Source organism: Staurois parvus, unplaced genomic scaffold (assembly GCF_062004578.1).
Source record: "Staurois parvus isolate SC_StPar_1 unplaced genomic scaffold, SC_StPar_1.0 ptg000070l, whole genome shotgun sequence".
Classification (NCBI taxonomy): domain Eukaryota; kingdom Metazoa; phylum Chordata; class Amphibia; order Anura; family Ranidae; genus Staurois; species Staurois parvus.
Window position 1 is genome coordinate 1,754,815 of NW_028317866.1, and position 24,408 is coordinate 1,779,222.

At 40.6% G+C, this 24,408-nt stretch overlaps 1 protein-coding gene across 3 annotated transcripts in view; it reads left to right on the forward strand.

The window, feature by feature from the left end:
* PUS10 (pseudouridine synthase 10) overlaps positions 1 to 24,408 on the forward strand; it is a 105,908-nt gene that overhangs the window by 14,091 nt on the left and 67,409 nt on the right. For all 3 annotated transcript variants that reach the window (XM_089669205.1, XM_089669206.1, XM_089669207.1), the window contains one exon: positions 19,499 to 19,533. In XM_089669205.1, the coding sequence (XP_089525331.1) occupies positions 19,499 to 19,533 (35 nt within the window). The remainder of the gene's footprint in view (positions 1 to 19,498; positions 19,534 to 24,408) is intronic.

Consider the following 24,408-nt stretch of genomic DNA (forward strand, 5'->3'; position numbering starts at 1 on the left):
CCATGAAGTTGGACTGTGGGCTGTGCAACACTTTTTGACCCATGACCTCCTACTTAACCACAGACAGATCAATTTCATCATGGAGAGTTCTATCTTACACATAACTATTTTGAATTTAATGGTGAATTCTTCCTACAAAGCTATGGCACAGCCATGGAAGCCATTTTTGCACCCAGCAATGCCAACTTGTCCATGGGTCTGTGGGAGGAACAATATCTGGAACAATAATCCACATGGCTCCAGTATCGTGTTTTTCGATCGCTACATAGACGATATTGTAATCATTTGGGATGGGCCAACTACATCCATAGAACCATTTGTTGCACATTGCAACAACAACAATATGGGTTTTTCTTATACATACTGTATGTATGGGACACCGAAAAATTGGCAGTACCAGGTACAAAAACATTAAGGTTCACTACTCAATTCCACTCTCTTAATTAAACACTGGTCCATCCTAACAGAAGACCCACATATTAAAACTTCCAGAAAAACTCAAGATTCATTCAGACGAGCTAGAAACATAACAAGTTAAATAGCACCCAGCCGTCTAAAAAAAAAAACAAAACAAATTTAACTAAAAACAGTACCCAACTTACCTTTAATGCACCATCCAAACCTTGAAGAAGAGGTTCGGAGAACATTGACGCCTTGTAGACGAGAGCAAAGACAAACATAGCGTCCCCAGACACTTTGCCGAATTTCAAGGCAAATATTCAGACCATCTTAAGGTTTAGGCCATCGAGATCATTCCGTCCTACCTTTTTTATGGTCGAGATGTCTCTGTGCTAGATTGACTTTTTGGGAACTATACATTAGATACCTTAGCTCCTGGAGGCCTCAATGAGGAATTTCAGATTCACACAGTTTTATAACATTTCTACGATATATCCTGGTTGCACACATCTCCCCATATAACACCATGTACCATATGCATTCCTACATGCATCTCCATGTCTCTTTATTTCTTAAATATATTTTCTCATTTCACATTTCTCCATAATAGATTACCTTCAACAATAGTACCATTTACTTGCCATAAGCCAGTCTCAATACTCGTAGGTTATTATTACTATAGTCTGTATCCATTAATCATTGTCTATTATTTATTTATTATTTTTATTATTTGTTTCTGTTTCCACAATCTGTCGCATATCTCCATCACTATTGTTACTATGTATATATGCTCATGATGTCATTTACACACCATCTAATACATGTACCTATTTATTACCCTTATAATAATACTACTTTTATTTATTTGTTTTATACAGGACCCTTATGGTCCTATTTTATCTTTTATTTATGAAAAACAAACATCGGTTTGTAAGAATATTGTTTTTATAACCATTTTTATAGCCTTTTATAGAGCTTATGTTTAGTCTTATTTATCTGCAAATGTTAAAGCAGAGCTCAACCCAAAAGGGGAAGTTCCGCTTTAAGGAATGGTCCCCCCACTCCCCATTAAGAATTGGCACCTTTGGGGAGCGGGGGGAACGGGTACCTGAAATTGACAGGTACTTGCTCCCACTTCCGCTAGGCGATCAGAAGCGCAAGTTGTCTCCTCCCTTCCCGTAGTCTTCTGGGACACGTGACAGGTCCCAGAAGACTACAGGACCATTCACAAAGTGCAGCGGTACTCGCATGCTCAGTGAGCACCCGGCTGTGAAGCCACAAACTGTCACAGCCGAGTGCCCACCCTGAAGATGCCAGAGACGAGAACACAGGGCGACCGGTGAAACGGGCTCCTGGGAGAACACCGCGGGATCGAGGAACAGGTAAGTGTTTGTTTTTCAAAAGTACACAGCTACAGTTAGTTGCTGCCTTTTTTTTAAATTTTCACTGGAACTCCACATTAAGCTCATCCAGAGAATACATTGCCTCTAGTGGTTTATTTTAACATCGCGGCATCTGCCTATCACAGTCCATATAAACCTCTTCCAAGATGGTTCCTCGATGACCTGATGAAGGAGCATGCTCCAAACGTGTGCCATGTCCACCACTACGTACCCAACGTGCTGACGCCACGCCTAGTGCCTGCAGATCCTCTGGACCATCCAGGAAGTGCTGGAAGCCACCAGCACCACTGAGGATTCTTCTACCCGTGGGACTCTTAGCGTGCAGCGTTCATTACCAGCGTTACTACCAGCAGACAGCAGCGTTTTCTCCGCTGAACGCTTGTTTTGCTCCTTATCTTTTAAGTGCGATTTTTGCTGCTTGTCTCAATAAATCCATTGTTGCTACACTCAGATCGGCGCTACCTCTCTCCTTGTGCTTGCTTGTAGAGTCTCTTCTAACTCTGTACAACAGCAGCCTCTGAATCACAGCCTTGGAATACCCATTTAGAGACTCCTACTATTCCACATTTATCTGGACTATCTGTTTACCCTGTTGAGTGCCAGATTCTTTTCCATTGTACATACTTTTGATTGCACTTGTTAAAGCGATCGTAAACACCACTTGCTCACTTGTACCCACAGGTAAGCTTATAATAAAGCTTACCTGTATGTACAAGGAATATCTCCTAAATGTGCACCATTTAGGAGGTACCCACTACTTCTGCAGCCAGTGACGTGCACAGTATTATACATGATCACTGTAATAGCGTCGCTAGCGTTGTCAGTGTCAATCAGTTAGTGTTCCTCCCAGCAAATGTCTGTTAGCGCCAGATTGCCTGCCACACTATCACAGTCTCACTATAAGTCGCTGATCACTGCCATTACCAAGATAGCATCATAGCTGCGTAAATTCCAGTGTATACTGTATACCATAGTTTGTAGATGCTCTAACTTTCAAACAAACCAATTTAATATACATTTATTGCAATTTTATTTTTTACTAAAGACATGTAGCAGAGTACATTTTGGCCTAAATTTATAAAGAAATTAGATTTTTAAAAAATGTTTTATAGCAGTTTTTTTTCTTTTCAAAAATGTTGGTCTTTTTTTGTCTGTATAATAAATTGTAAAAAACCCACCAAAAGAAAGCTAAAAAAAAATGATATAAATGTCATTTGAGTACAGTGTTGCTTGACCGCAACACTGTACTCAAATTTTTTCTAAAATTTTCAGTTTTTTGTTTTTGTTTTTTTTGTTTACTTGGCAAAAAAAAACCCAGTGGTGATAAAATACTACCAAAGAAAGCACTATTTTATGTATGGAAAAGAAAAAGTTGTAAATTTCATGTGGGTACAGTGCTGCTTGACGAAGCAATTGCCAGTTAAAGTAGCACAGTGCTGAATAGCCAAAAATGGCCTGGTCATGAAGGGGGTAAAACCTTCCCATGGTCAAGTGGTTAATGATATATTGTAATATTATTTTTATTGTACTTGTTTATTGCAGTTTTGTTTCATTTTCAGTTGCTGTACACTGAACATATTTAAATTTTTTTCTTTATTTTCACTTTTTATAGATTGATATTTTTATTGATTACACTTCTTAGTGCATGCATCTTCATTTTGAAGGCTTGTTCTCACAATTATTGGTATTTTTAATTTCTGATTTGTTCCTGAAGGTACGAGCTGCAGGGGCTGTCATTCTCATCCTCACTTCCTAGCACTGACCTGGGACAAGCATGCAGCCAGAAAAGTATGAATCTTTGCATACCGTGTACAGGGGCGGACTGACCATTTGGAAACTCAGGCACTGCCCGAGGGCCCGGGGTCAGTAGGGGGGCCCCATGAGATGCCCCTGGTACCTTTTTCATAGGCTTTTTTGAGTTAGGGCAAGGACACAGGGGCACCATGATCCCCTATTGCCCCGGGGCCCCATGAGTTGTCAGTCCGCCCCTGACCATGTATACTTGTTTCAGTTCAGAAATTCACTAGATATTAAAAACAGAACAGGAACCTTTCCCAAAAAGTCATCAAGGACAGCTCCCATATTTCCACCATGGCTATAGGCAGCGGTTGCTTACCCTGATTACAATTTTAACTCTCTGGCTGTGTTGATTTCCACAGTGGAGAATATGTACTGAGGATATCTGATTTTTCTTTTTACTTTATGCCAGGCGAGAACGTCAACCAGCATTTTCAGAATGAGGTCAGCAATAACAATCTGCATAATATTCTGTTGTTTCCCTTTATTAGAACTGGTGTTACAGTTGCCAGCAGAGGGAGCTCATACACAAGCAACATGTTCAGATCTGACATTTCAGAGGCTGGCTTTCAATAAGATGAGTTATCTTTTGGTGAAGCTGTCCTTTAAGTGTTCCTTCCACCCCCTCAGTTAAAGCCACCTACCTAAATATTTTCAGCTTCACTCCCAAGATCTTAACTGTTTCTGACCCTGCGCAGCATTTGCAGAAGAAAGTCCCGGCATTCTGCTCCTACTAGAGATGCTCACCAACTCACTTCTATGTCTAGGGCTGTATCGCTCTAGATCAGTGTTTCTCAACCTTTTTTCAGTCAAGGCACCCTTTAAAATTATGGACAGTCCCAAAGCACCCTTTAAAATTATGGACAGTCTTGAGGCACCCCATTCTAAAATAGGGTTCCTCAAGACTCTCTATAATTTTAAAAGGGCACTCTATTCTAAAATGTGGAAAACTATTCTAATAGTTTTATATAACACAGCAACATCCACACATGTAGAACACGCAACATTAGAGGTGAATTCTTCCAAAGCAAATACACTTTTGCACACTGGTACAGAGTAGTATTTCAGTGTTTCTCTTCTTCAGTTTGTATCCATCACTGAGCTAATGTGACCCCAGCACTGATGGAGAGGGGCAGGGGAGGGTAAAACAAGGATGTTCTGCAGGCAGCTGACATACTCCTTATCAACAGATGATGTCATTGGTTGTCAGTATGCCGGTGGCTAGAAGGTCGTAATGGTGGCACAATGAATACCTGTGGCTTTGTGTAACTAAAAGGCAGGCTTGTTCCACCTGCTGGCTTGTATACAAGTTTTGGGCAATTTTTAGACATTTTGCTAAGGCACCCCTGAAGAAAACTCAAGGCACCCCAGGGTGCCTGGACACCCTGGTTGAGAAAGACTGCTGTAGATTGCTGGAGGCAACCTTGAGAACTTTTTTTTTTTTTTTGCAAAGGCTGCATGGTGCCTTTCATTCTTTTGTTGTAGTCGTGGTGGATCCTGGGACCCATGATTACATATTTCACCTCTAGTACCACAACCTAGAGAAGTCCAATACTTTGGGGTTACTGTCTTTAACATTGACATGAACTTGAAGACAAATTTTAGGCCTATCCATTTTGCAAGAAAAGATACATTAAAGTGGTTCTAAGGGCTGAAGATTTTTGTTACCTTATTGCATTCTACATTATGTATTATGTAATTGGAGCCATGGGCTGTCAATCACAGCCAGTGAAGATGGAGCGGGGAAGCCAAAACGTTTTCTTGTATCCAAAACTACAAGAAAACGTTTTGTCTTGAGTTGTACTCCAGAAGTCCGTCTTATCAGTCTGTCTTCTTTACTATACTGTGCAAGGCAAAGGGACATTCCCATTTTATGAACTGGACCCCCGGGGACATACTGGAGCAAATTCTTATTCACTGGGGAATTGTTTTCAAGCTGGAAACCATTAAGATAGCTATTTCAGTGGTTGGATACATCTATCAGGGTCAGGGTTTCTCAACAGAGTTTCCATTGAACCCTAGGGTTCCTACAGAGTTTGCTAGGGGTTACTGGAGCAATTAACAATTTCTGCCTCTCAGACAAGTTCCTGTTGACACCATTGATCCTTTTAGCTATCTGTAAGAAGTTAATTCTTACCAATGACCACAAGTGTAAGGAACATTCTTCCCACTGACTATCACACTGATGTATCATGAGTTGTAGATATAATAATTTTTAGTAGAGGTTCTGTGAGAATGGAAAGTTATTTTTAAGGGTTCCTCTGTGTCATAAAGGTTGAGAAAGGCTGATCTAGCTGCTAAGGCATAAGCTAATCTTCATGCAGGTCCTCGCCAACCAAAATAAAACCTGTTTGTTTGCATTGGCTTAATACACCTGCCTATGGAAAATGGAATGAGAATGCTTAGCTGACATCCCCTGCCGCCGGCTTCTTTGGAGAAGACAATAGTGAATGACTGTGAAAGTTCCAATCCGGTTAGCCAACTATTTTTTTTTGCCAGGAAGATACCACCGTGGTATTTAGTTCCTATAGACAGACAGGATATGAATGTTTTCCTAGCAAGATTGGGTGAAAATTCTCTGACACTTGTGGGGACCTATTAAAACCTTTCAAGTCTCAATATTTTGTAATTAACCATTTTCTGGTGTATTTTCTGATCATTTACAGTGCTTTGTGTTTATGCCCTCAGTCTTATAGCGGGTTAGGCTTGGGGAAGAAAGATAGAATCAAATATTCCTTTCATAATATTTGTCAATGTGATCCTTTTAAGATTTAGACATGATCCACTTTGCCATGTAATTTACAATGTAATCTCACACTGCATACCATGGCCGGTGTGATTAGAAGCCAAGTGACCTACCAGTATGTTTATCATGACTGCAGGGGCGGACTGACCATTTAGTCGCTCGGGCAGTGCCCGAGGGCCCAGGGTCAGTAGGGGGCCCCATGAGATGCCCCTGGTACCTTTTCATAGGCTTTTTTGGGTGTGGTTTGAGTGTGGGAGAGGACACAGGGGCCCCATGATTTCCTATTGAGTGGGAGCCCCATGAGTTGTCAGTCCGCCCCTGCATGACTGTAAATTAATTGGATCCAGAGAAACCCATACACACTCCATGCAGGTTCAGTTAGGGATGGATTACTGGATCCCATTGTAGCCTGGCATCCATGCTAACTACTATAAAACTGTGCTGTGTCTTTTATTGTACTAGTAAAAGTTTGATTGTTTAACAGGATTAAATACCAATTTCCTAAACTAAGAATTCCTAGTGTTATAAATAGTGTGCAGAGTTCAGCAGTCTGGGGAATATACTCTGAAGTGCAGCAGTACAGTGGCAGTTAGGGGAGAAGTGTGCTGGTTCTTTGGCAGTCCATGGAGAGTTGTGCTACTATAGTAGCAGGTAATGGAGAGGTGTGTAAAAGAAGATGTGCCCTGGTACAGTGACATTACATTGAAGAAATGTGCTGGTACAATGGCTGTTAGTGAAGGAGTGCAGTCAGTGGAAATGTTTGCTAGTGCAGTAGTGATTAATGGGGAAGTATCCTGTGTGTACTGTTACATTGACAAGTGTAACATTACATTGGTGTTCAGGTGAGAAGTGCACTGGTACAGAAGAGATTCATGTCAGTACAGTGGCAGTCACAAGAAAAGCACATCAATTTTTATTTTTTGTTTTCCTTTATTTTCATCTAATGATCCTGCCAGTAAAACATTGCCTTTCTTAGAGTGTCTCAATTTTTATTGATTTTAATTCACAAAGATCACATTTCAAAACAGACAAATTAACAGGGTATTAATCCATACACATGGTGTGAATATACATGAAATTAAGCAAAAATGCACAGACATTCTCAAGGATGTATATCCAAAATTATAACCAACCATCCTTGATCTCTTGGATTGCTAATTTTTTTAATTAGAATGGAAGTGAGGGAGATAAAAGACACTGTGGTTGGAATGATAGCAGTATCAGTAGAGTAATAAAAGAAAAGTAGGTGCAGCGCTAAAATCAAAAGATACAAATAATTCTCTATAGGATAAATGTATAAATATCGGTGATTAGACAGATATGCCACAATGGTGAATATTGCGTTTAGTCAATGAGAAGTGCTAAAAGCACACATGAAGTCCTCGTCCCAAAGTGATGGTAGTAAAAAGGTGAAGAAAGTCCTGGAAAACAGAGTGCGCACTCACCAGAGGTGCGTTAAATTAACGCATGTAAGGAAAAACTGCTGCAAGATCTCTCCAGCATCAGAGCTCTGGTCAGATCGCACTGCGTCCTATCCTCTGTCTCACCGCGAAGAGCAGTAGCCAAGTTGCATCCAAACGTGTGGGCGTCAGGGAACTCCTTGGTCCAGAGAGGCTCTGTGGGAGATGGTACTCTCAAAGAGAGCCCAATGAGGGACGCCACATAGTGTAATGCTGTTTGACTCAAAGTTTAATAGTCAAAAAGGGGTGAACAAACAAAATTACTGACCATAGGTAGTTGGCCACATATAGTGGCTAGATGTCCATAAGCTGTAGCCCCCTCCTGACGCGTTTCGTGCGATGCACGTCCTCAGAGGGTCAGGGCTTACAGCAGGACATCCTTACTCATCTATTTATACATAGAAATGGCAATCGCGCTAGTCGCGGCGGCCATTTTGCCGGCGTCTCGCGCATGCGCAGTTAATCGGCGCCATTTTGCCGTAGATCGTTATAGGACATACACTTATCCTCCTAGTGGTTTATTGTACAGAGTGTGTCCCAGGCAGGCGCCATGATATAGGTGGGGAAAGGAAAACAGAATCTGTGTCACACAGCAACTGAACTGCTGACGAGACTATCAAAGAAAAACATAGATAAAGAGGAGCATTGTGCTTATCCAGTAACATTGATTGCATACCAGGGAAAGCATATCCACATGGAACTGGATAATTTGATGCAATATATTAGAATATGTACATAAATGCTAGTTACAGAATTTATATAGTGTAAAGTTGAGGGAAATTGCTCCATTATTTTACTATTACTTTGGCTCAGCAAAGAATAATTGAAAATATTAATTAACAAATCCTAATAATAAAAAGTTATAGGTGTTAACGGTTATAAAATAATTATGCGATAGCCCTTTCTACTGCAATAAATAGATGAATATCAATACATTTAAAATTTGATAAATTTAATTAGATATATATTAAAATAGGTCAGTGCGGTATAATATATTCCATATGGTCAGAAAAAACACATAAAATCCAATAATAATGCATAAAAAGGGATACATAAAAATAAATATATTATGAAATATGTTGTAAAAATACTGAAATAGAATAGAATGGAATTCACAATGACAATTAATGTTGATGTAGATAAAAGATTATCCAGTTCCATGTGGATATGCTTTCCCTGGTATGCAATCAATGTTACTGGATAAGCACAATGCTCCTCTTTATCTATGTTTTTCTTTGATAGTCTCGTCAGCAGTTCAGTTGCTGTGTGACACAGATTCTGTTTTCCTTTCCCCACCTATATCATGGCGCCTGCCTGGGACACACTCTGTACAATAAACCACTAGGAGGATAAGTGTATGTCCTATAACGATCTACGGCAAAATGGCGCCGATTAACTGCGCATGCGCGAGACGCCGGCAAAATGGCCGCCGCGACTAGCGCGATTGCCATTTCTATGTATAAATAGATGAGTAAGGATGTCCTGCTGTAAGCCCTGACCCTCTGAGGATGTGCATCGCACGAAACGCGTCAGGAGGGGGCTACAGCTTATGGACATCTAGCCACTATATGTGGCCAACTACCTATGGTCAGTAATTTTGTTTGTTCACCCCTTTTTGACTATTAAACTTTGAGTCAAACAGCATTACACTATGTGGCGTCCCTCATTGGGCTCTCTTTGAGAGTACCATCTCCCACAGAGCCTCTCTGGACCAAGGAGTTCCCTGACGCCCACACGTTTGGATGCAACTTGGCTACTGCTCTTCGCGGTGAGACAGAGGATAGGACGCAGTGCGATCTGACCAGAGCTCTGATGCTGGAGAGATCTTGCAGCAGTTTTTCCTTACATGCGTTAATTTAACGCACCTCTGGTGAGTGCGCACTCTGTTTTCCAGGACTTTCTTCACCTTTTTACTACCATCACTTTGGGACGAGGACTTCATGTGTGCTTTTAGCACTTCTCATTGACTAAACGCAATATTCACCATTGTGGCATATCTGTCTAATCACCGATATTTATACATTTATCCTATAGAGAATTATTTGTATCTTTTGATTTTAGCGCTGCACCTACTTTTCTTTTATTATTGATTATTGCAAGGAGGATTGGTTGCCTTTTTTGGTGTTCTAGCTGCTTGTACACTTTTGTCTGTAGCGCTCGCTATACTTTTTTCCACAGTATCAGTAGAGTACACTGAAGGATAACTGGTTGTGAGTTTTTATTATTTTGATCAAGAGAAAAAGAAATGTGGAGAAACGTCCCAGATACTAAATTATGTTCGGGTGTTTATCAGAACTTTGATTGGATTACACAAAAGCACCTTCCATCAATCTTTGCATAGGTTTCAATGCATTATTGATCAGACTATATGTAACCACAGTCTCTGCACCCTCAGAAATGTCCTTCATGTGTTCATCGTGCCTTGGTCTGTGCTTCCCAGAAAACATGACGGATTGTAAGATGGAACATATTTGGCAATTTGTGTAGGTGTAAGATACCATTGGCACATAACCTACTTTGAATTTCCGATAATATTACTGGAGCTCTTGCAAGTGTGTGTCCAAATATTACTCTAGCCCTCCTCCTCCCACTTAAGAGGTACTCAAAAGTTGTGAAAAGCTGAATATTTATTTTTAATTGAGGAAATATAATTTTTTAGTTCCCAGAACCGAACATTCTTTTAAAGATGAGACAGATATTACAGTCACCCAACAGTATTAAAGTAAGAGTGGTTAAAACCCTTAAGGCTGAATTTGGGGATAAGAAAATATTATCTAAATACAAGAGTCATGTGTATTCTTCCTTGAATCTTGGTGTACTTTGTGTATTTATTCCATATCTGTGTGGTAATCCAGTGTGAAACTTTGTATAAAAAGAAAATATCTTTGCACTTAGCTAAATGGTATGTAAAATGAAGAAATGAACTGCTGCTACTACCTTCCTGAATACCAGAATATATCTTACAACAAACTAAAAAAAAGTGCGCTGTTCACTGTTAAATATAACCTTTCCATATTGGTGTAATATAATGCAAATACAAACATAAATAAATATAAATGAGTCCCCAAATCCAATGCAAAAGTGCTGCGTGCCAAATACAACTTCCAATAAAGTGCTGCTGTGCTTAAATGGTGCTACTCAAAAGATAGGCAAGCCTCTTACCGGACCAAATTGATCTCAAGCTATAGAGATCAAGTGAGCAGATTGTGTCCAAACGCCACACTGACACTTTCAGTGACAGATCCAAGGAGGATGGATGGATACAGTAAACCAATGCGTGTTCACAACAGGAACCGGCTTAACCACCTCATACTGCTCTCAGGGATCATGTATGGAAGGGTTTAAACAGGAAGAAACTTCATAGTGCAACTCAGTTGAAACCAAATGACTTATTAAAACTTAAGTATTGCACTTACATTCAGATAGACAAAAAGAGCAGTGTGAATGCATAAGACTGTTCAGCCGTGGTGTCAGTCCGTCGGCTTGTGCGTGGTGGAAGACTCCGCCTGACGCGGTTTCCCAAAAATAGTGATCTCTGGGATTGGAGATCATTGATCTGTGAGTAGCATACAGAATCCCAGTGTTTCAGTAAATGTTGAAGGATGGGGTATAGAGTATCGTGTAACCATAAAGAGGCAATGTGAGTTGGATCAACAATGTCCAGGAGGAATTATATTGAAATATTAGCTGTGGCTTGCAGTGGAACAATTTATCAAGCTAAATAAAATTAGGCAGTACTGGGGCTCAAGCTTACCCATAACTCATGGGTTTACATAATACATTTTGTTTATCTTGTATTTCCCCAAATATAATGAAAATGTTACCGCTGGCAACACCTTTAGGAGTAGGACACTAAAAACAGAAACACCACCTAGGGGAGCCTAAGCTCCCTGCTGGGAATCCTAGTTCCCTTTTTTGCATGGATTTTTTTTTTCTGTTTTATAGTTATCAAGTCTCCAAAATCTTCAATCAACAGCTGAGCTAGGCAACAGGCAGGATGATATAGATCCTTGTAGTCTTCACAGCTTGACCTACAAGCACGTGAATGTCTTCAACTTCATGTAGAGCCTTCTGGTAATGATCATAGTTGCAGATTGTCCCAGATGGATGTGATACTTAGACCTGTATGGGCTCTTCCTTCCTGTTTGGATCTCCAGTTCCAGAACCAATTTACCATCCTACTGCTGAGTTATGAGGCCCAGATCTTGAGCCTGGGGTCTCTCTCACTTTGTGTTTCCCATGCTATTGATAGCTGGGTCATCTATTTTATGCAGTGTCTGCCATCCTTTTGGACAACATGCTACCCCAGCTGTGAGATAGGAGCATTCACATCCTGACTATACTCCGTGACACAAATCCTGGCTCTTTTTTGCCTCGTATCAACATTGAGGGATTAGTTTAGGTGCTGGTGATTTTTACCAGCCTACTAGCTCTTCTTCCTCCTTGCTAGGTCTTGTACAGGGTGTCCCTCCTGTAGCTTCTCCTGGACTACCTCTTGTGATTCTCTAGGATTGTTTTTTGGCCTGTCAGTCCTTCTATGGCCAGATTTATGTCTATAAAGAATATTCTTCTTTCCACCTTTTACCTCAAGGTTGTCTTTCTTGTTTCCATCACCACTGTAAAGCATGCATTTCCTGAGCTGGTATTCTTGTCCCATATAGAACCCTTTCTGGACACACACAGGGATGGAGTGATGGTGAAGAGCAGAGCCTCCTTCCTTCCCAATGTAGATTCAAATTTCTACCTCAATCAGGACTGGTTTCTCTGTTCTCTGTCCAAATCTACGGAAGGAAATTGTATCTTCCTGTTTCTCTGTATCTTGGGTTGTGCTGGTCTTCACCCATCAATAGACACTGCTTTGGGACGTCCCCATGGTCAGAGATCAAGATCTCCACTGTGTCCTTCAAATAAATGGAAGAGAAAATTAAGATTTTTCTGTACTTCTTAGAAAAACATTTTTCTGCACTCACTGAAGGACACGGCATCCATGCCTTTGGTTGTTGTCTGTGACCGGTTGTCATTGCATGTATTGCTTTGTGACTAATTGAGCTGCCTCAGATGGTTGAGGAGATGAGGGTTGGCCACTATTAGGGGCCACCCCTAGGCTGTTTTTCTGTTCTTGTGCCTAGTGTCCTACTCCTGAAGGTGGCACCATAATCCAGTGGTTAGAGACCAAGATATCTGCATTTTTCTTCAGTGAATACAGAGAAAAAGATTTTATGAGATCAAAAATGTTTTTATTACATTAATGCAACCAAACTTTGAGATTTGGTATTGTTTTAAAATCCCTAAGGAAGAATATAAACTGGAGAGAATAGCAACTGGGGATGATTGGTATCATATAGAGAGGTAAATGAGTTAGTCAAATGAATACCCAAGTTGGGTAGTCAAGATACCAATTAAAAGGGTAATTTTGTTGGAGGTTTGTAAGGTGGCATGATGCAAGGATATGTTAGGTGCCTTGAACTTGGTGGAAATGATGTGCACACTGGAAAGACTGGCAAAAGCAGATTATGTAGCAAAAAGATTAGGTAGCGTGGTGAATAAAGAGTTTTGTGTTTAACACCACCATGTTCAAGCCCCTTTTATATCAGAGTTTTGTTGTACAAATATGGCCAGATGTTCTATTAAAAGAAGGGACAACAGGAGAGATGGGACACACCTGTCTAGTTCTTCTATTTAAAACAAAAGAGTTCAACTTGAAAACATGATATTTAAGAGTAGCCTTTGAGGAATTGTTCTCTATATCTCTACTTATGGAAGGCAAAATACATTATAAGGCCAGGTGATTGAGCTGAAAGCATTCTGCGTATCCAGTGATAGAAACATACATTCCCAATCATTTCTCAGCATTTTGGATGAGATTACGTGTAGAAACATACATTCCTGATTCTGTTTTGAAGCTATTAGCTGTAAACTATGTACATTGTCATCAGCCTGTTGATTGGGACGAATCCCACTTAATCACTATGTATCAATTTGTTGAAAAGGGTATTGAGACTTGTGGCAAGGATTTTGGCCAAGAGCTTGATGTCCGTTCTTAATAGGGTTGTTAGACAGTAGTTTGTCCTGAATAGATGGTTGTCCTTGGGCTTGGGAAAAGCTACCACCCTGTTGTCAAACGTGGGGAAAGAATGTCAGAAACGTTTTTGTAAAAGATTGCTGAAAAACCGTCTGGTCCAGGCTTTTCTCACACATTCATTGATTTAATAGTCTGCTGAACATTTTCAGTAGTTATAGCTGTTTCCATAAGATCAAAAAAAGTTTTAGGGAGGGATTAATGTTGTTAGTTTTCATTATAAATGAAGGGCTAGGAACCCACTATTTTTCCAGTTAGTACATGTGAAAGTATGAATATTTGGCTTGTTGTGTGCGCAGTTTTCTAATCATTTACCAATATGTAGAGTTAGATCTTAATCTTCATCTTTTTTTCTGTTACTGTGTTATACGTCATCTTTTGCTTGAATGTACTTCCTGCCCTCACTAGTTCTCGGTGATTCACACACATCGTGTTAGCCAACTTTCGAGGGATTCCCCTTAACAGTCCCTAAGTCTTGCTCCCTCCCACAGCAGTGTAAATAAAACACACACAGTGTGGCAGTACTAATCAGTTTATTGCATCACCTTGAATACTTTAGTGAGACTACATACGAGACTGAAAAACAAAGTGAAAAAGCCCCTTTCTCGACTTTCAGTGCTTTAGGGCTGTACATCAAATATTTGTATGTGTTAGGTTTCACCTTAGGAAGTTCCATCCCTCTGAATTGTCCCCTGTCTCTTGAATACAGTGAAAGCACTCATTTTGTTTACCAGTTCACACAGATATCACTGGATTATGACGTGTGATTGGAGCAAGAATAGAGGTGACAGCCTTGGTGCATGCACTGTACTAAACAAAAGTGGCAGGTCCATTTTTCCTTTTCTTAAAGACTCCCTTTAAAGTACTGGAAAATGCCATTACTGACATCTCCTTTTTAAGAATTCTTGTTTTATAGCTGTCAGGCTGATGCTTTAATTTCAGCAATAGCCAGTACAGACTCCTTTTTTAACATCTACTGGAAGCATTCTTCTGTCAGGTCTGTGACTCAGAATATTGAAGGCTACGGGACAAAAGCCAGATACAAGTAATAGGAATTTTCAGCAGAAGGTCAGCGATAATGGCATCCCCTGTGCTCCTCTCATGGCAGGTGCAGCTAAAAGTGGACCTGTCATTAAAATTCATATTGTACATTATTCAAAAAAGGCATGTGTCAGCATAACTCAATCTCATTTTTTTACGGAGTAATTAAAGTATTTCTTGCTCAGCCTAGATCTCAGCTTCTGTCTTTTAATCATACTGGAAGCTTTTCTGTAAGAGAATAGGAGCAGCAGGGCATGAAGTAAGCATAACCCGCACAGTTCATTTGCTAATATGTCCCATGCACATATACTGTAAAATAAAGGTGCTTAATTAATTAACCCACATTAGAAAGATAGTTTACATTATGCCCATATCTTTCACAAAGCTTAAAAAAAGAGTATTTCCCCTTTAAAGTTTTCTAAACTTTTTCTAGTCAGGCCAGCCCTTGCATCCCATAATAATTGACCCACATATCAGTTGCTATCAGGATTGTATTTACCATAATGGTATTCATAAGTCACTGGATAGGACAACACGGTTGGTGAGGCCAAACTAAGCTTCAGAATTAACAATAAAACAGCAGGGTGTAGCGCTTAAAATAAAAATGAACAAACCACTGACCAGTAATGGTGATCCAAGATGGCTGCCGGGACCAGTGTGGTGCGGGCAGCGTGGCGTACTAGTGCTGTAGCCCCTCCCTGACACGTTTTGTGCGATGGCATGTACTCATAGGGGGTCTGCAGTGGTTTGTTCATTTACTTGGTTAATAAAGCACCCTCTGTTTAATCTCCTTGGCGGTATGATTCTTTCCGATTTTTTTGTGCTGAAAGCGGTACCATTTTTTTGCATGGAAATATGTAGTTTTTTTATTGTAGGCTGTAATTTTTAGGAATAACTCACTGAAACCTGTCTGAACAAGAGTCTATTAAACATTCCGGATATGATAAAATTTGAAACACGAAATCATAAATTGTAATTTAATAAATAATCATAAAAAATAATATAATAATAATAAATTTAATTCAATAATATAATCAAACCAAAAACACTGAAATTTGAAATACAGAGGCAAATTCGCACATCGCTGAGCAAAGTCACAAAATCGTTTTCAGTGTTTGATGACAAATTTCCCCACGAATCATTATCACTCAATTCTGCAAGTGGTTCTGATTTACTATCGCTGTTCTAAAACCGCTTTTGACGTAAAGGGACGCTTTTTGGACGCCATGGACTTTTCTAAGTTTCCAGGCAGAAAGAACATTCAAAATGCAGGCAGGGCACGGGGCAAAGCAGTATTGACAAAATGTATGTGAAATGCATTGAAACAGCAATGACAGCAAAAATGACATTTTTTTAAAATTTCAAATTTCCCGCCGGTTCCAGCGCCCGTACGTCCCGACGTCACAGGGACCGGAACACAGAAGCCGGATGCCGGCATCGGCCGGAGACGCTGTAGGGGACACATCGCGGGAGCGAAGGACAAGGTAAGTGCTGCAGGGACCCCCAGAGCAGCGCCGCATGGTAAGCCCGAGTGTAGCTCAGGGTTACCGCTCTTGGTGTAGAAATTTTACCCCGAGCTACACTCGGGATTACCGCTAAGGAGGTTAAATGGTATCGCGCTATTAGCCTCCTCTTTTCTGAGCTCTCTGAGAGCTCTTACCATCCACAGAGGAGGCAAGCTACCCATGGGAAGTAGATGTCAGCATAAGAGGGATACCAGACCTGACCAGACCTTTAAAGGGGACGCCCTGGTTCTTTGAGATTGATATCTCTAAATGCGCAGTGTGATTGTGTATCTGGTGAGTGCGCAGTCTTTACACTTTTTTATCACCAATCTTTGGGACCAGCTATTTGGATCCGGAAGACATCTAGGCACCTTAATACTTGGACTTTTACCTGGCACTGTGCACATGGCGAGTCACTGATTAGTGACACATTACACCTATTTATTTATTATATATGCATTTGCACTATGTCACTTTATCACTCATTCTGAGACTGTTATTGTTAATATTGATATATTGATGCTTAAAAAGTCACATCCACAGGCTGTTATCGAGACATGATATATGGTTTTATATTTATTTTACCATGATTACTTTCATTAATGTCTTACACTTTTATTTTAAGCGCTACACCCTGCTGTTTTATTGTCTATTTTGGAGGTTTTTGGTACCTTTTGGTGTTTAGCAGCTTATTGACTTTTAGCACTCACTTACCCCCCTTCTCTTACATAAGCTTCAGAATTAACAATATGTGATCACTTTTTTCTTTTTGCTTCTCTTTTCTGGTCACCTGTGGGCATTGTGGATAAATTTAGTAAAAAAACCTATAGAGATAAGGGGGTGCTGTGGATCATTACAGTTCAAGGTTTCTAGGTCCGTGCAGATAAAATGTAGCTCTGCATATAAAGCAGACCACCATTCGTGCATTCTGGCAGCATTTTTGCCTAAATAATCACGACATAATGGACAGGGCTTTTGCGAAAGGGCATCATCATTCAGGTGTGCATGGTCTAATTGCGGCCCTGGTTGTTATTAAAATGTTTATTTTTAGCTGATTCAGAAGACAGATCCTACCTTTTTCATCTTCACTTTATATATATTTCCCCCTCATGCTTAGAATAATTCTGAATGTCGACCTATGAAAATGCAGGCCACTGTACTCATTTTAACACCATTCTCTCTCTGACCCTAGTCTGTTCTGTCCAGGGTCTAGTCTAGGTTCCTTTCAGATATCATGTGTGAAGCTCGCTATAACTGGCTGCTTTGTTTAATGCTCGAAGACAGACATAACCCTTATTTTTGACCCCTTCTTCTTTGCATCATAGTTTCCTATGGATCAAAGTTGTAAATGATATTAGTACTATGGAAGACCTTACGGTGTCACTACGCCACCAAGAAGAGTGATATCAAAAGACTTGGTTCTCTTGGACCCAGATTCAATATTCTGCAGTTTAGGAGGACCAATGCTCCTCTTCTGGCCACTGACCTATCCCAGGGTGGCAGGTTAGGGATTGACCCTAATTTCCCCTACCCCCTGCCCCATCCTTTTTACTTGCCTGCCTTTTTCACACACACACCCTTTTTTTTTTTTTCCTCTCTCTTTCCCTTGCTTTCTCTCCATTCTGCTCTGGAAATAATGTCCTTAAAACATACTGGTTGGATCTTGAAGAAGGGGATACACCCCGAAAGCTTGTCCTGAAAAACTGTATGTTAGTACAAATAAAAAAAGGATCACGGACAGTACTCAATTGTTCCTTAAGAGAAAACGTATGTGGGGCTTTTTTCTGCTCCTACCGCGGGCAAACCCAATGGCAATAGCGACCACAATCCATGGAAAATCTATAGGATAACTGCCCAGGATCAATTAATGGATAATTTTACCCTGTACCTCCTTACCTAGGCATTTGTATTGATATGGCTTATCGCGGCTGTGTACACTGAAGTTGTTTTTTGGCTGTTGTTTTATGTTTTGTCAACCAAAATAAAAGAATAAAAATAAAATTATAGTTCCTGGCTGACCCTAATGAAATGAGTATGCCGATTAAGAGATTAAGAGGCCTTCCTTCAGTATGACTTTATTTATTGTATGCTTGTCAAGGTGGGAAGATTAGCTTGACTGCCAGTTTACTAGAATTTTAGTAGGAGACCTGCAATGGCAGCTTTTGTATCTCTCTACATACATTTCCTTTAGGATAAAATGAGCAGAATTTTTGACCTCGGCAGAAGTTGTAGTGCCTCAGTCTTGGCTACAAATATGTATATTGAAGCACCACACCACCGCTAAAGGCTCCAGATACAACTTTATTGCAATAAGAGTCAAGGGGACAATCCAGAGAATAGCCAGCACATTTCGGGAGTCCAAAAATGCCCCCTTCACCGGGGCTAGAAGAAGCATAAGGACGTCTCCTTATCATATCCAAATATGACCTGTCCCCAACTGCAGGCAACCATTTGGTGTGCAGCTACATGTGAACAGCGACAGCCCTCCATTACTTTGTACAGGCTGAGCAGCTGCTGCTGTTTGCATGCACCTGTCACTCCAGCTACAAGACTTCACTGATTCTAGCTGAATCTGGTGTATGCGGGTAGACACCCATGTGAAGGATACCTTATATATCTATTCAATGTTACCTGACTTAATAATTTTTATACATCAAATACTATTGGCTTTTAGGCATTTGGTTTTTAACTATGACCCTGAGGAGTAGATATTGTATTGTTATGGAGATGTCCTTATGCTTTTTCTAGCCCTGTTGAAAGGGGAGGGTTTTGGACCCCCAAAATGTGCTGGCTACTCTTTTGATTGTCCCCCTGACTTTTATTGGAAAAATTTTATCTGGAGCTTTTAGCACTGGTGTGGCACATCAATTCATATATTCATAGTGTGAAGGCCTAGTATAAAAGAACTATAGACAAATGTGAGAACCTGGTATGGCATGTTTTATTATTCAGATATATTACAACAATTACTCTGTTAAGTATGAAAAAGAAATGTGAGCAAACCTAATGAAAATTAATCTTTTTTTTTGTTTTCTTTTTTTTCATGGTGGGGTGTGACTCCTACATAGCATTGTGCATGGCTGCAAGCACAACAGGAAATGAGGTGAGTAATGCTGTTTGGGAGTTTAAGACTTTTAGCCCTGCTGATATTACACTTTTTTGTTTATATGTATAATGAAGTAAAATACAACTGTCGGGCTCAGAGAGTGGACTGGATCGATGGACTGAGCATTTCATTAGGTCACCAGTCGGTAGGATTGGCTTGAATAGTTTGTCTGGTTAACCACTTCAGTACCAGACACTTTTACCCCCTTCCAATCCAGGCCAATTTTAATTTTTCAGCTCTGTCGCACTTTCAATGATAATTGCGCAGTCATGCAATACTGTACCGATATAAAATTTTGATCATTTTTTCACACAAATATAGCTTTTATTTTATGGAATTTAATCACCACTGGGTTTTTTATTGTTTGCTATGTAAAGGAAAAAAGACCAATCGTTTTGAAAAAAAACCCTTTCTTTTCAGTTTCTATTATAAAATTTTGTAAATAAGTACGTTCTCCCTCACTGATGTGCGCTTATGAGGCTGTACTGATGGGCATTGATGAGGCTGCACTGATATGCAGCACTGATAGACGGCACTGATAGGCAATACTGTTGGGGCTGCACTAATAATCAAGGCACTGATGATCGGCGCCCTGATTATCTGTGTACATGTGTTCCTATCACACTTGCCAGTTACCAGCTCTGCTTTCCTCGCTTTGTGGCAGCTTTGAGGAAAGTACTGCTGATAATCGGCAAGTGTGTTTACATTGTGATCAGCTGTGATTGGACACAGCTGGTCACACTCCCTTCCAGTCCATGCCAATTTTCATTTTTCAGCACTGTCACACTTTGAATGACAGTTACGCAATTGCGCAGTCACGCAACACTGTACCCACATTACATTTGTATAATTGTTTTTCACACAATTAGAGCCTTCTTTTGATGGTATCACCACTAGTTTTTTTTGTTTTTGTTTTTTTATGCTATATAAATGAATAAATATGGAAAATTTAAAAAATAACCCAAAACAGTGTATACTATTTACTGTGTGAAAGTTATAGTAAGCTCGAAAGAGCAGGGCCCTTTACCCCCTCGTGTTTTGTTACTGTATTGTCTCATGTTCTGTCCCCCACTATAATGTACAGCGCTGAGAAAACCTTTTAGCGCTATATAAATAATGTATAATAATAACTAAGGATATATATCTGAAAACTGATCAGTTGAGACCCTAAAATGCCGGATGATGGTATGGCGGTGATTAGGATGCTGATAACGTATGGCAGTAATCAGGACACTGGCATGAGGAATGGTGGTGATCAGGATGCTGGTATGGGGTATACTGTTGATCAGGATGCTGGTATTGTGTATGGCGGTGTTTAGGACGCTGGTATAGTGTATGGTAGTGATCCAGACACTGATATGACATATGGGGTGATCAGGATACTAGTATGGGGTATGGCGGTGATCAGGACACTTGTATGGGGTATGGAGGTGATCGGGAACCTGGTATGGCACATAGGGTGATCAGAACACTGGTATGGGTTATAGCAGTGATCAGTATGCTGGTATGGGCTATTGCGGTGATCAGGATGCTGGTATGGGGTATAATGGTGATCAGAATGCTGGTATGGCATATGGCAGTGATCAGGGTGCTGGCATGAGGTATGGCAGTGATCAGGACTCCGGTATGGTAAATGGTGATGATCCAGACACTGGTATGACATATGGGGTGATCTGGACGCTGGTATGGAGTATGGTGGTGATCAGGACGCTGGTATGGCTTATGGAGTGATCAGAACGCTGCTATGGGCTATGGTGGTGATCAGGATGCTGGTATGGTGTATGGTGTTGATCCAGACACTGGTAAGACATATGGGGTGATCAGAATGCTGGTATGGGCTATGGCAATGATCAGGGAGCTGGTGTGGTATATGGCAGTGATATGGCAGCTGCAAATGAGTGCAGCCTCCAGTCCCATTACTTGCAGTGATCATTGCTAGGTGTACTTTGTGTGCTTCTAGCAGAGTAACCACTGGCTGTGTGGACAACCATGAATAGTTGTGGCCACCGGCAACCTGTTAATTTTTTTGAATGGAGCCATTGGCTGCACCTAGCTGCTCTCATCCTCAGCTGTAAACAAAAGCTTCCTGCTGCTATTATTCGCACCTGCCTTAATTGCTGGCGTAGATGTTGCCTTATAGCTAGTAGGATCTTTCTGACACAATCTCTCTGACATGAGCTCAAGGAAGGGGGTTTGTTTCCTGAAACGCGTCAACTTATCCCTATTAAGGGCACAGTATTGCATTGACTGTTATTGCGGACCACTTATCCTGCTTTTAATTTCCTTTTGGTTTGTGAGTATATATCCATTATTTTACACAATAAATAAGTGGTGTACCATGGTAATGCACGATGAGAGTGTGTCCTTATCTGCTTTTGTTTACCTCTCTCATTTGTGCCAGGTACCCAAAACATTTGACAGAATTTATCCTGAGCCCTCTCCTCTATGCTTCGAAAGATGTGGGCATATGGGCACTTTGTTCCACTTATGATTGTTGGTCTGCAATAACAGCTTCCTGGCAGTAGAACATAGGCGGGCATGGACTAATATCCTATAAAAATTCTGAATTAACCTCTGCACACTGTCATATACACGTTTATACAAACTTTGCACAAAAACGGGGATTCTTAGTTCCCATACATTGCAATATATGTTTAAACTGGCCAACTGCATCAAAGTAATCCCTCTCTGGCCAGTTCTCACGCTGCTCTGCGAATGCAAATGCTCCAGTGAATCTAGTGCTAACATGGGGCAGACAAACACAAGCTGTAGGAGAGCCAACAGTCTGGCCACTGATCTGGACCATGCAACAGATGCAAGATATACCTGTGTGTCTATGGGCACAGGCAGCATGGCTTGGGATTGAGTTGTGCCACCATAGGAAGTAGCTTTCTATGGTGGCACACTGAGAAGAGCAGGAGAGCCCGTGGGGTCCCAAGGAAGAGGATGTTCAGAGCCGCTCTGTGCAATTCCACCTGTTAGTTACACCTGCTAGTTATTAACAAAAAAGAAAAAAAAAATGGAGTTTACAATCTTTTTAATCTGGCCAACTGCGTCAAAGTGATCCCTCTCCAGTCCCAAGTCCTTGGCAAGTCCCAAGAAAAACGCAAATGCTCCGTTGGATATAGGGTCAACATGGGGCAGATAGGCACAAGCTGTAGGAGAGCCGCAGGTACAGGTCTGGCTACTAACCTGGACCATGCTACAGAAAGATTATATACCTGATATACCAAACACTGCTGCTCATCCCTACACATACAGACGTACTGGAAGCCAGCAGGTTCATCATTTTACCTGGCGCCTCCTATGAACTAAATATACATGACCCACCACATTACAGTGCTGCTGTAGTGAATAGATCTGTGTTGAAATGACATGGGTGAAAAAATTGTTTGTAAAGAAAAAGTAAATTGTGTGATGCACATCAGCACTGTGGCATGCTAGCGAACATCAGTGGCTGTGCATTCCAAGGCTTTAATCTTGTATTCTTTCCTTGTACTCTCATACAAATGCCCACCTTTTCAGCTGCTGAACATGTGTATCCCTGCACATATGTATTGTGCATCCCGATGCAGGTAAACACGGCCCCTGCACAGGTGTACACTGTAGTATGCTATGTATGTAAAAGAGGCTCAGTACTAATAAATAAAGATCTTCAGCTCTTGTGGCTCGACTTCTAATGCCCTTGTGGGCTGCAGTATGTGGGGCCTACTACTAGAAGGATTGGAAACCTATTAATATTAAAAACATTTCAGAGACCATCACAATAGGGACCACAGCTTATTAAAGATAACGGAATGGATATGAACTAATACCTATATAAGACAGCACTTTTGTTGTTTTCTTTGTCCTGATTAAGCATGAGATCGTGTGAAACTTATTAACAGGTCCTGTATTCATATCCTGGTGTTTTGTGTGTCCTATGGATCAATAAATATACACTATATTCACCTATCCTCCGGTGTGCGGCTGACCCTTCTTCCTATTCATCCTCTAACCCGTAACATGTCCCATGTCCCAGGAGGTTGAAGGACAAGTCTACAAGCACAGCATGTCTTGCGTATGTGCAATGGGGAGCCAGCTGTGAAACAGCTGGAAGTCACAGCTGGCTTCCCACAGTAAAAACAGCAGCACCTGAAGACCAGTGGACCCGAAGATCAGTGAAGAACCGTCCTGGATGAAAACAGTGCTGGACTGCTTGACTGGCGAGGACCTATTTATTAAAAGTCAGCAGCTTCAATATATGTAGCTTATGACTTTTATTTTTTTTTAGAAATTACCAAAGTTCCTCTTTAAGTGCTGCTTTAGAAGAGACTAGAATCAAACTCAGATACTTACACTAGTTTTCATTTAAATAATAAATGTAATACTTTTGTCATTATTACATAGATGCAGTAATTTGTGAATTTTTTCATCTGTTCGGAGTTCAGCTTTGAGTAAAATGAGTTTCAGAAAATAAACACATGTTTGTATATATTGGTCACGTCAGAAGTCATGGGGTGCGTTGTGATCAGAAATGAAACTGCATTGTTACAGCATTTGTCACAGTACTTGTTTAATGAAGATAAAAACAACCGACAGAGTTATTAATGAAGCTATTAGACTATAGCCAATGTGCAAACTGTAATGCAGTCATTAAGAGGGTTTAGTAAACTCTTGTATGAGCATGAAGCCAGCCAATCCATTTAGGGATCTGCAGGTCTCCTGAAGTGGTAAAAAAAATCAGGAAAATTAGTTTTATAAAACGTTTTTTTTATCATTAAGGTTTTAGGTATGTTACATAACTGATTCCTGCAATTTGTCCAGTGCTGGTACGTAGACAGCTGGCATCATTGTGAAAGTAATGCACATAGTAACCACAAAGTTGCTTTT